Source organism: Cavia porcellus, unplaced genomic scaffold, assembly GCF_034190915.1.
Source record: "Cavia porcellus strain 051 isolate PalLab524CR breed Dunkin Hartley unplaced genomic scaffold, mCavPor4.1 scaffold_22, whole genome shotgun sequence".
Classification (NCBI taxonomy): Eukaryota; Metazoa; Chordata; class Mammalia; order Rodentia; family Caviidae; genus Cavia; species Cavia porcellus.
Genome location: NW_026947505.1, coordinates 14741137 through 14752745, shown reverse-complemented (window position 1 = coordinate 14752745; position 11609 = coordinate 14741137). Strand labels below are relative to the sequence as shown.

Here is an 11609-nt window from a genome sequence, read left to right as displayed (position 1 = left end):
GCTCCAGGACTACCCACTGCCGCATGCTGGGCCCCAGCACTACCCACTGCCAACTGCTGGGCCGCAGGATAACCCACCTCTGCCTGCCGGGGCCTAGGACTGCCCACCAACGATGCTGGGCCCCAAGACTGCCCACCACTGCCTGCCGGGCCCCAGGACTACCCACCGCTGCCTGCCAGTTCCCATGCCACTCACCAACAGGTTCTGGGCCCCAGGACTAACCATTACTGCCTGCTGGGACCCAGGACTACCCACTGCCACCTGCCAGGACCAGGACTAGGCAGATCCATGTGCCAGGCCCCAGGATTAACCGCCGCGCCTAGCCATGCCCCAGGACTAACCTCCACCGCATCCTGGGGCCAAGCACAACCCACCACCACCTGCCGGGGCCAAAGACTACCCACCACTGCCTGCCAGGCCCTAGACTAGCCACCACAATGTGCCAGACCCCAGGACTACCCACCGCTACCTGCCGGGCCGCAGGACTCCCCACCACTGCCTGCCGAGCCCAAGGACTACCCAGCACTGCCTGCCGTACCCAGGACTCCCGACCACTGCCTGCCAGGCCCCAGGACTATTCACCACCACGTGCCGGGGCCCAGGATTAGCCACTGTCATCTGCCAGACCGAAGGACTTCCAACCGTCGCCTTCCAGGCCCCAGGACTACCAACCGCCACCTGCAGGGCCCCAGGACTAGCCACTGCCGCCAGCCACCACCACGTGCCGGGCCCCAGGACTAGCCATTGCGGCTTGCCGGGCCCCAAGACCACCCACCTCCACCTGCCGGGGCCGAAGACTAACCACTGCCGCCTGCCAGGTCCTAAGACTAGCCACAGCAACCTGCCGGGCCCCAGGATTACCCTCTGTCGTGTGCCAAGCCCCAGGACTCCCCATCACCCTGGGAGGGGCCTGAGGACCACCCACCGCTGCGTGCAGGGCCCCAAACTACCCACCACCATGTTACAGGCCCCAGGATTACCCACCGCCGCCTGCCAGGCCCCAAGACTGCCCACCACTGAATGGGGGACCCCAGGACTACCCACCCCCGCCTGCCGGTCCCCAGGACTATCCACCCCCGACTGCCGGAACCCAAGTCTACCTCTGCCGCCTGCTGGGCCCCAAACTACCCATCGCCACCTGCCGGGCCCCAAGACTACCCATCACCACCTGCCGGGCCCCAGGACTACCCATCACCACCTGCTGGGCCTCAGGACTCCCGACCGCCACCTGCTGGGACCCAGAATGACCCACCACCACCTGCCGGGCCCAAGGACTACCCACGACCATCTGCCAGGCCCATGACAACCCACCGCCACCTGCCAGGGCCGAAGACTCCCCAACTCCACCTGCCAGGCCCTAGGACTAGCCACAGCCACTTGCCAGGCCCCAACTGTTCAAAACTGCCTGCCAGGCCCCAGGACTACCCATTGCTGCCTGACGGGCCCCATGACTATGCACCTCAGCCTGCCGGGCCCTAGGAATACCCCTCGCCATCTGCTGGGCTCCAGGACTACCCACTGTCGCATGCTGGGCCCTAGTACTACCCACCGCCAACTGCCAGGCCCCAGGACTACCAACCCCCACCTGCCGGTCTCTAGGACTACCCACCCCCGGCTGCCGGAACCCAAGTCTACCTCCGCCACCTGCCAGACCCCAGTATTAGTCACCACCATGTGCCAGGCCCAATGACTACCCACTGCCTGGTGCCGGGACCAAGACTAGGCAGAACCACGTGCCAGGCCCCAGGACTATCCAACACCCCCTGCCAAGCCCCAGGACTACCCTCCAATGCTTCCCAGGGCCCAGCACAACCCACCACCACCTGCTGAGGCCGAAGACTACCCACCACCGCCTGCCAGGCCGCAGGATAACCAACCTCCGCCTGCCAGGGCCTAGGACTGCCCACCACTGCCTGCCAGACCCCAGGACTACCCACCGCTGCCTGCCAGTTCCCATGCCACCCACCACCACGTTCTGGGCCCCAGGACTACCCATTGTCACCTGCTGGACCCCAGGACTACTCATTACCGCCTGCTGGGACCCAGGACTACCCACTGCCGCCTGCCGGGAACAGGACTAGGCAGATCCAGGTGCCAGGCCCCTGGACTAACTGCCGCCCCCTGCCAAGCCCCAGGACTACCCTCCACCGCCTCCCGGGGCCCAGCACAACCCACCACCACCTGCCAGGGCTGAAGACTACCCACCACTGCATGCCAGGCCCTAGACTAGCCACCACCATGTGCCAGGCCCCGGACTACCCACTGCTACCTGCCGGGCCGCAGGAATCCCCACCACTGCCTGCGGGGCACCAGACCTACCCACCACCATGTGCCGGGCGCCAGCACTACCCACCACCGCCTGCCAGGCCCGAGGACTATGCACCGCAGCCTGCAGGGCCCCAGGACTACCCAGCACCACGTTCCGGGCCCCAGGACTACACACCGCCGCCTGCCTGGCCCAGGACTACCCAGGACCACATTCCGGGCCCCAAAAATATCCACCTCTGCCTGCCATGCCCCATGACTATGCACCGCCCCCTGCCGGGCCCCAGGACTATCCTCCACCGCTTGCCAGGTCCCAGGACCACCCAGCACCAAGTGCCAGGCCCCAGGACTATGCACCACCGCCTGCCAGGCCTCATGACTATGCATCGTCGCCTGCCAGGCCTCATGACTATGCACCGCCACGTGCCAGGCCCCAGGACTGCCCACCGATGCCTGCCGGGTCCCAGGATTACCCACCTCAGCCTGCTGGGGCTCAGGGCTCCCCACCACAACCTGCCAGGCCTCAGGACTAGCCACCGCCACCTCCCGGACCCTGGACTACCCACTGATGCCTGCCGGGCCCCAGGACTACCCGTTACCTCTTGTCGTGCCCCAGTACTACCCACTGTTGCCTGCCGGGACCAGGACTAGGCAGAACCACGTGCCAGGCCCCAGGACTACTCACCGCCCTCTGCCAAGCCCCAGGACTACCCTCCACCACCTCCCGGGGCCCAGCACAACCCACCACCACCTGCCGGGGCCGAAGACTACCCAACACGGCCTGCCAGGCCCTAGGACTAGCCACCACCACATGCTGGGCCCCAGGACTACCCACTGCTACTTGCCGGGCCGCAGGATTACCCACCTCCGCCTGTCAGGGCCTAGGACTCCCCACCGCAGCCTGCCAGGCCCTAGACTAGCCACCACCATGTGCCAGAACCCAGGACTATCCACCGCTACCTGCCAGGGCCCAGGATTAGCCACTGTCACCTGCCGGGTCCCAGGACCACCCACCGCCATCTGCCGATCTCCAGGACTACCCACTGCCGCATGCTGGGCCCCAACACTATCCACCGCCAACTGCCGGGCCCAAGGACTACCCACCGCTGCCTGCTGGAACCGAGGACTACGCAAAACTGCCTGCCGGACTGAAGGACTATCAACCATCGCCTGCCAAGCCCCAGGACTACCCACCACCCTGGCATGGGCCCGAAGACCACCCACCGCCGCCTGCCGGGCCCCAGGAATACCCACCCCTGGATGCTGGGCCCAAGAACTACCCACCGCCGCCTGCCGGCCCCCAGGACTACCGACCCCCGCATGCCGGGCCCCAGGACTACCCACCACCCTGGGAAGGGCCTGAGGATCACCCGCTGCCGCCTGCTGGGCCCCAAAATACCCAGCACCAGGTTCCGGTCTCCAGGACTACCTGCCGCTACCTGCCCGGCCCCAACACTAACCACTGCTGCCTGCCGGGCCCCAAGAGTCCCCACCGACGCCTGCCGGGCCCCAAGAGTCCCCACCGACGCCTGCCGGGCCCCAAGAGTACCCACCGACGCCTGCCGGGCCCCAAGAGTACCCACCGGCACCTGCCAGGCCCAAGGAATACCCACTGCCTCCTGCCAGGCCCCAGACCACCCAGCACCGCCTGCCGGGCCCCAGGACTACCCAGCACCGCCTGCCGGGCCCCAGGACTACCCACCACAACCTGCTGGGCCCCAGGACTACCCACCACCGCCTGCCGGGCCCCAGGACTACCCACCACAACCTGCTGGGCCCCAGGACTACCCACCACCACCTGCTGGGGCCCAGCACTACCCACCACCGCCTGCTGGGCCCCAGGAGTACCCACCACCGCCTGCTGGGCCCGAGGACTACCTGCCGCCACCTCTCGGGCTCCTTTTGTCTCCTATGGGTGTGCGCTTATTTCTAGGACTCATAAAAGTTCTCTCCAGTTAACTTTAGCCTCGATGTTTCCTGATTTGCCCCCAACTACAGATTAATGTAATGTACTTGTATTGCACAGTTATTTCTGGATAGTGGAATGACTTGTTCTGTTTTTTTTAAATTTTAGCATCAGGTTTCACTGTTTTTCCTAGGCCAGTCTCAAACCCCTGGGCTCAAGTGATCCTTGAGTGCTTTAGCTGCCTGAGGAGCTGGGATTGCAGACCTCACAACCAGTAACTATTTTTTGAAAAATTTCAGTGATGTAAAAATATGTTCAGCAGCAACAAAAGAGTGTAAGCGCTGGCCTCTCTCTGCTGGGATAAGTGCACTGCTGCACCAGAGACGGGGAGGGCAAGTACCAAGCAGATGCCTGTCACCTCCTCAGTACGGAAGGAGTGCTCAGGGCTGGAGGCTGCTGGGCTGCACCTGCTTCCTTGTCCCCACTAAAGATGCCCTGAAGGCCTGGTGCACCCATGGGCCTGGGATCAGAAGCCTCAGGGACAGGAGGGTGGGAAGACAGAGCACAGGGCTCAGCCAAGGAGGTAAGGGCTTGACAACATTCACAGGGCAGAAGCCCTTGGCAGGGAGACTGTGTGGTTCTGGTCAGCACCCCAGAGTCAGAAGAACAGCAAGACGAGCTAGAGGCTGGGGCGAGCAGATGGGGGACACGGAGAGAACAGGGCCTTGTCACACACAGACACACACACACACACACACACACACACACACACAGACCAACTCCTGGCAAGGAAGGGAACTGCCGCATACCCCACACAGGGCTCATGAAAGTGTGCATGCCAAAGAAAAGGCTGTCACAGTAAATTTGAAGAGAACAAAAGACAGACAATCTCCCAAGCAAGGGTGCAAATTACAAAAAAGGAAAAGCAAACTATTTTCAGTAAACTCATCAGAAATGGTTAGTGATGGAGCAACATTTCTTGCAGAAATTCTGCCTCATTGTAAAGTGGATTAAAATGAGTTGTCATAGATACAAGACATGCCTCAAAACAGTGCGGTAAGTTAGGAGAAATGTGAGAGAGGGAAAACCCAACTTGTTACCCTTTATGCTGACTGTAATGTAAGGATCCATGCACTGCCCGGCATCCTTCAGGCCACTCTTCTCGATTGTGATGGTAAACAGTGTCGTGCCCGGCTCTGAGGGCAGCCGTGGTACTAAAGTACCTGGCAACAAGGAAGCCCCAGTAAATGCCAGCTCTGCCAACAGTTTCACAGTAAATCCTGTCAGCAAACACGGAAATATTCTACCGGCTCTCAATCCATAACCAGGCAAGCACGGTGCAGTCTGGCCTGCAAGCCTCCTGCACGCTGTTCTTCTTTGCAGATGTATTTTATACACAGCAGTGACGTACACGTCCACATCTCATCACCCTAAGGCAGACATCAATTCAAGTTCAATCAAGGAAAAGTCAGGTGAAAACTTCCAGTAGGTCAAGGAAGCCAGTTATAAATAACCGCAGAATAGCTACGGTGTCCTCTTGCATGTACCTGGGGACATGCCATAGGTTTTACATCTCAGCATTCGGTAGGGTGAGGAAGATGCTTTTTAAATAGTTTGCTGTCCTGCAGTCTCAGAGACTCAGTCAGATCAACACATCCTTTAGTTGCCGTGATAAAGAACGTCATTTGAAGTTTACCAGTTATACTTAGTTAGGCCTTTTCCGTCCCATTTCTCTTCTCTTTGTCCTGTTCTGTCTGACGAAGCTCACAGAGGTTCCTGCCACAGAGAATGTCACACGACACCACAAAAGCAATTTGTGTGTTTGAGATCTTCGGATGGCTGTGCCAATTGGGATGCCAGCAACATTACAGACTGGATCAGGAAAATCTCCACAAACCAGGGACTACTTTCCAGAACATGTGGTTAGCTTAGCACATGTATCAAGGTAGTTCACATTAGCAGATGAGGAGAAAAAATTTTGTAATCTTGTCAACAGAGGCAAAAAAAGTCTTCAATTAAGTCTTAAATATTATTAGTGAGTTTTGTTTCCTTTTGTCACTTTTTGAGACAAGGTCTCACTGTGTAGTCCAGGGTGGCCTCAAACTCCTGGTAATACAGGCAATAAAAATTCATTATCCTAGAACCAAACTGCATAATAATGTGGGCACAGCTTAGTCATCACTGAAACCCTGAGTCCTCCCTCAGAGAAACAATGCTTTCCTCTATATGATTAAGCTAGATGTTACATGTTCTCTTGCTGTTCAATGTCATTTCTGTTCTGTTTTTCAGTGTTTACAGGTACGTCAGTGTTGTACACAGTACACTCATCGTGGGAGCTGGCACACATACCAAACAAGCTGATTCCTCTTCAGTCTTCCCTGCCCTCCCTCCTGATGACACTTTCAATGACTAGAATTTTACAAGTTTTTTTCCAGTGAGGCTTACAGCCCAGGACAGCATGGTTCCAAACCAAGTACAGTCAATTAAATGGCACATTCTCTTTCTTACTCTGAGAGGAGAAAAAATTCACACTAAAAGGGTTCAATGAGCTTCTTGTATCTCTAAAATGAAACAGCAAATACCATACAGAGCACAAACATCTCAACTGAACTTGCATTTAACTTTATACAGTCAGTGGATTTCATTCAACTCAGCAGCCCCAGCCACATACAGAGCACACCTCTGCATCTCCTGACTTAGCTCTGCTGCTCTAAGGGCTGCGTTTTCCATGGAGCTACGGCAAGGAAGCAAACGGCCAGGCAGGTGGGAGTTTATACAGCTGCAGCTGCACGCGCTGCGGTATAGTCTGCAAAGCAGACTGGCAACATACATGACCTCCACTTAAACACATATAACATGGACAGGAAGAGTAAGTTCTAGTTCTAGTCTTTCACAGCACATATATTGTATAAACATCTAAAAGGGAGAAGTTGGATGGTTCCCTGCACAAACAAATGACCAAGGGGCTACAACTGCTAAATATTTCAATTTGATGGCTCTACATTGTATATGTGTACTGGCCTCGAACTCAAGATCTTCCTGCCTCAACCTCCTCAGTAGCTGAGATTACAGACAGACACCACCATGCCAGGCTCTTACTGTGCATTAGTACATACTGTACTCCATAAATATGTAAAATTTAAATAAATAAAATAATGTTCAACAACAGCAAGCCAGCTATGGAAATGGCATGATTGGGAAGGAAGGAAGGCAGAGTGCATACCGACATCAAAGGACAGAGCTGCGCCGGAGCCAGTCCAAGCCCCCAGTGCACTGGATTGGCCTTCAACAGTGACTGCAATACTGAAATGTGTCCTAGGCGGGCTTTTTTTATTCACTGACACCAGCAAGGAATGGCCACTAGAGGGCGCGCCTGCCCGCCTCTGAGCCCAGGCACTGTGCCTTTTGAGTCCATTCAGGCCTCCTGGGGCACACAACTCAGCAACAGCCAGGTTGCTGGGAACTCAAGTTTTCACCTCTCTGGAGCAGGGACTTTGGGGAATTTTGACTCTATATCCCAATCCTTTTAGGGAAACACATATTTATTCAGTTTGGGCTTCTCATTTTTTTGAAATCAAACAAATCCGTTGTCAGTTTTTAAAACTCATTTTAATGAAGGAACATGAATTACAAAAAGTCACCAGCCTATCACCTATCAGGATGTCTGTGATCAATAAAAACAGAAAGAAAACAAGTTGTCAGGGAAGTGGTGACATTGCAGGTAGAATTTGACTGGTACCGGAGGTGCGTCCAGGGGAAACTCACCAGGATCTTGGGGTCCAGAACAGAGAACTGAGTGAGACAAAGAAAAGGTAGCGAGGTACACATTCACTGAAGGGTGGTGACCCAAGCTCTGCAGGGACAGCATAGTTCGGGTCAGACTCCTAGCAGCTCCAGCACAGGGGCAAGGGGGCTTTTGGAGCTGCAATTCCTGGACTGACTTCTTTCTCATGCAAATAAGCCTTTGGGACATTGTCCTATCAGAAATGCACTGGGGCTGAAGCCAGGCTTAAACTGCCCTATGGAAGACTTGCTTGGTTTCCTGCGGATATAAATAGAGACTTGCAAAGAGGGCTTTTCTGATTGGTTCAGTGTGACCCGGCAGGACCCGGGTGCTTCAGGGTCATCCTGGAGCCTGTGTTCTGTGCATGTGCCCTGAGTCTCCAAGACTTTGACAGCTTCCTCCCAGCAGGTTTTCCCCAGCCCTAATCTACCTCAGTTCCCTCTGAGGGACAGAATCTCCAGTTCTTCATGGGATGCTGAGGCAGCACTGGCCTCTTCTGACAGCTGATTCCTGCTGAAAAGGCCTGCAGGCCCTACCTGCTGCTGGGGGCCTGTGCTCTCTGACTACCCTGGGATGTTGGGCTCACTGGCTGGGCTGGCAAGAATTTGCCAGAAGACAAGGAAAGGGCTGAGGATTTAGCTCTGTGGCATAAGTGCTTGCCTGGCAAGTGCAAGTTGTGAGTTCAATCACACACACACACACACACACACACACACACACACACACACACACAGAGTGAGAGAATGAGAGAGAGAGAGAGACAAGGAGAGAAGAATTAGTGCCCACATGTCAGGAACTGTCAAACTGCCTGGCCAGTGGGAGAAAGCTGTAGGAGAGTCATGGACTGGATCATCATCTGAGGATGGATCTGTTGAAGCCTTCAATGGACAAATCTTACTACCAGGTTTAAGAACCAGCAGCCAAGTATGAGAAGGAACAGGTCGGAATAATTCTTGGTCTCTCTCTTGAAAAGAGTACTATGACTGAGCCAGCAAAAAGACAGTGTTTTTTCTTGCTATTATTTGAGACATTTTCTAGCAGTTTTATTTCCACGTTTCTGTGGACAGGAAAGCATTGTGAAGGGATATTAGGCTACCAAGAGCCTGAGAATGCAGCCCTGGCAAGATTACCCAGTAAAAAGCAGGAGTCCCAGTACCAGTGCCCATATAAGCTGTGGGCACAGTCAATCCTCCAGTGCCATAACTCATTCACACCAGCCACCTGCTACATGGAGCAGGGCCCCAGTAGATGCCTAATATAGTTGCATGCCCAGTGTCCAGATTCCTTGCGTTTAAAACCTGAACTCTTTCTTTGATTGGCCCTGGGTTTCCCTTGGACAACCTGGGTGTGCTTAAGCTACTGCCACTCATGACAGTACAATTTTGGTCTGCCTTTGCTGTTGGTTCCTCTCCTATTTATCCTCCTCTAGATCACGATTGAAAAGGATGAGTTTCACAATGCGGTCCCAGGGGTCCAGGATCTCATCTGAAGTTTTTTAATTTGTGCTGAACAGCTGGCTGGGGCTGACTGATAGTGAGAAACGCTGTCCCACTGGTACCTGACCTTCCTCTGGAGTCAGAACTGAGTTCATAGATTTATGGAAAGCTTCTACTAATCGACTAGGAGAGGCAGCTGGACTGTCCTCTTTGCCCTGCATGACCTCTCTCACCCTTTCATAATTAACATGTTTATTAATGCATCTTTTTATTCCCATAAGAGCAGTAATTATTTTAGACCTCATTTTCAGTCCTTCCCGTTTGCTTCTACCGGGAGGACAGTGCCTTCTCTGGGGCGACTCTGCTCTTTCCACAGCACACTGCTCATCTGCGTATGTCTTAGCCGCCTCTAGGAGTCCTCATGTTTTTATTTAGGGTGCAGAAAGTGGACAAATTGGACAGCTTGCTATGCAAGGTCAAAGACAAGGGTCGAAGTCTGAAGCCCCACTTTCTTGCTTCCCGGGCCTCTTGGGGGCTGCTCTTTGTTTGGGACAGTCACCCACATAAAGCAGCAAGATGGTGGCTGCAGAGAAGATGAAAGAGCCTCTGGAGTCCATCAGCTCCAGGCTCCAGCTTGTCATGAAAAGTGGAAAGTGCACAGTGGGGTAAAAGCAGACTCTGAAGAGTACTAGGCCATGTTGGCCAAAGCTGGCGTCCATCACTACAGTGGCATAATATTGATCTGGGCACAGCAAGTGAAAAGTACTACAGAGCACGCACACTGGCGATCACTGATCCAGGTCATTCCGATATCACTTGAAGCATGCAAGTACACATTGGGGAGAAATAAACCATGCAAAATTCTTCATTGATATAACTTGCTACAGCTTGTTTAAAAAAAAATGGAAGCCCATCTCCAAACCTATTAGGATCTCCTGAAAATCGGCCTGACTCTTCCTTGCATTTTTAGAAACCTGCCACGGAAGAGGAATGTGGACTTGAGTAGTGCCAGGTGTCTGTTAGGAGCAGGATGTGAGCTGCAAGGGCAGGAAACTCTAATCCGCATGTGTCCTGTGGGGCTCCGAGCCATGTGAGGAGCAGGAGGAGGGGTCTGAGGAGTCCTGGGTCTTTCTAGGGAGTGGCAGATGGTGGAGTTTCTGAGTCACTTGAGAGGGTGGCCCTGATTTACTGGCCTGAGGATGGAAGGAGGTGGCTCAGGAGACCCCTCCTCCAGTGTGGCTGTTTTCATGAAACATGAAAGGGAGACCCACATCTCCCTGAGAGACAGGCAGGACCTAAGGAATCATCAGCCATCTCTGCCTCTTCTTCAGGGGTCTCTTTGGCCTTTGCAGAGGATGCTTCCAGATGGAACCATGAAAACCTGGACAGACAGGACTTTAGTCCACTTTCCTTGACTTTTATGGGGAAGTTCTAACTGAAGAAGAGCATTATAACTTATAGACTGCCATTCTGTGCACATCTCTCGCCATTTCTGAGTTGATGTGGAAGCCAAACAGCACTTCCATAGAAAGATATTTTTTCCTCAGATCCTCCGGGTCAAATGTTTCCATTTCTTAAGGCTAATGGTGAGGTCTCTGGGATCTTTGGAAGTTTCCCATGGCACATCATGGGGCTTATGGAAAGAGATTAACCAGGTCTGGGATCCTTCTGAGGGTGGCTCTGCAGAAGGACAGAGACTCATGGGGCTGATTTCAGTCAGTGCTTTGTATAATCACTACAATTACTGCTGTCAAATAGCACGCAAAAGAAAAGAAGCTAAGGAAGGAAGGGAAAGGGAAAAAAGCAATCACAATTGAGAAGAAGAAGGAAATTATGGAGAAATATGAGTGGCTTTTGTGTAAACAATTTCACCAGTATGCACAGCATGTCAAAGTTCGCCATCTCCACAATCTTACAGAGAAAAGATCTGTATAAGGAAGCTAGTGTTGCTAAAAATGTCACTCCGGCTGGGGACTTAGCTCAGTGGTGCAGCGCCTACCTGGCAAGTGTGAGGCCCTGAGTTCAATTCCCCGTACCCCAACCCACCCCCAAAAAGGCGTTACATTAAGTCACAATCAAGAGTGTTAGACAAGGCAGAAGTCTATCAATGTGGATAAATGAAAGGCAGATGGCCAGTTATATTGCCTGAGCCTATAATTTGTGAAAAAGCTGGGGCTAGCTATAAATGCAGATTTCACAAAGGATAATCCATTCATGA

At 54.0% G+C, this 11609-nt stretch overlaps 1 protein-coding gene across 1 annotated transcript in view; it reads left to right on the top strand.

Annotated features, from left to right (window-relative positions):
• The first annotated feature begins 1447 nt into the window (after window positions 1-1447).
• LOC134472156 (basic proline-rich protein-like) overlaps window positions 1448-11609 on the top strand; it is a 33299-nt gene continuing 23137 nt past the window's right edge. Inside the window, exons 1-5 of the mRNA XM_063233306.1 lie at window positions 1448-1657; window positions 1891-2688; window positions 2786-2926; window positions 3300-3920; window positions 4048-4180. Of these exons, the coding sequence (XP_063089376.1) occupies window positions 1448-1657; window positions 1891-2688; window positions 2786-2926; window positions 3300-3920; window positions 4048-4180 (1903 nt within the window). The remainder of the gene's footprint in view (window positions 1658-1890; window positions 2689-2785; window positions 2927-3299; window positions 3921-4047; window positions 4181-11609) is intronic.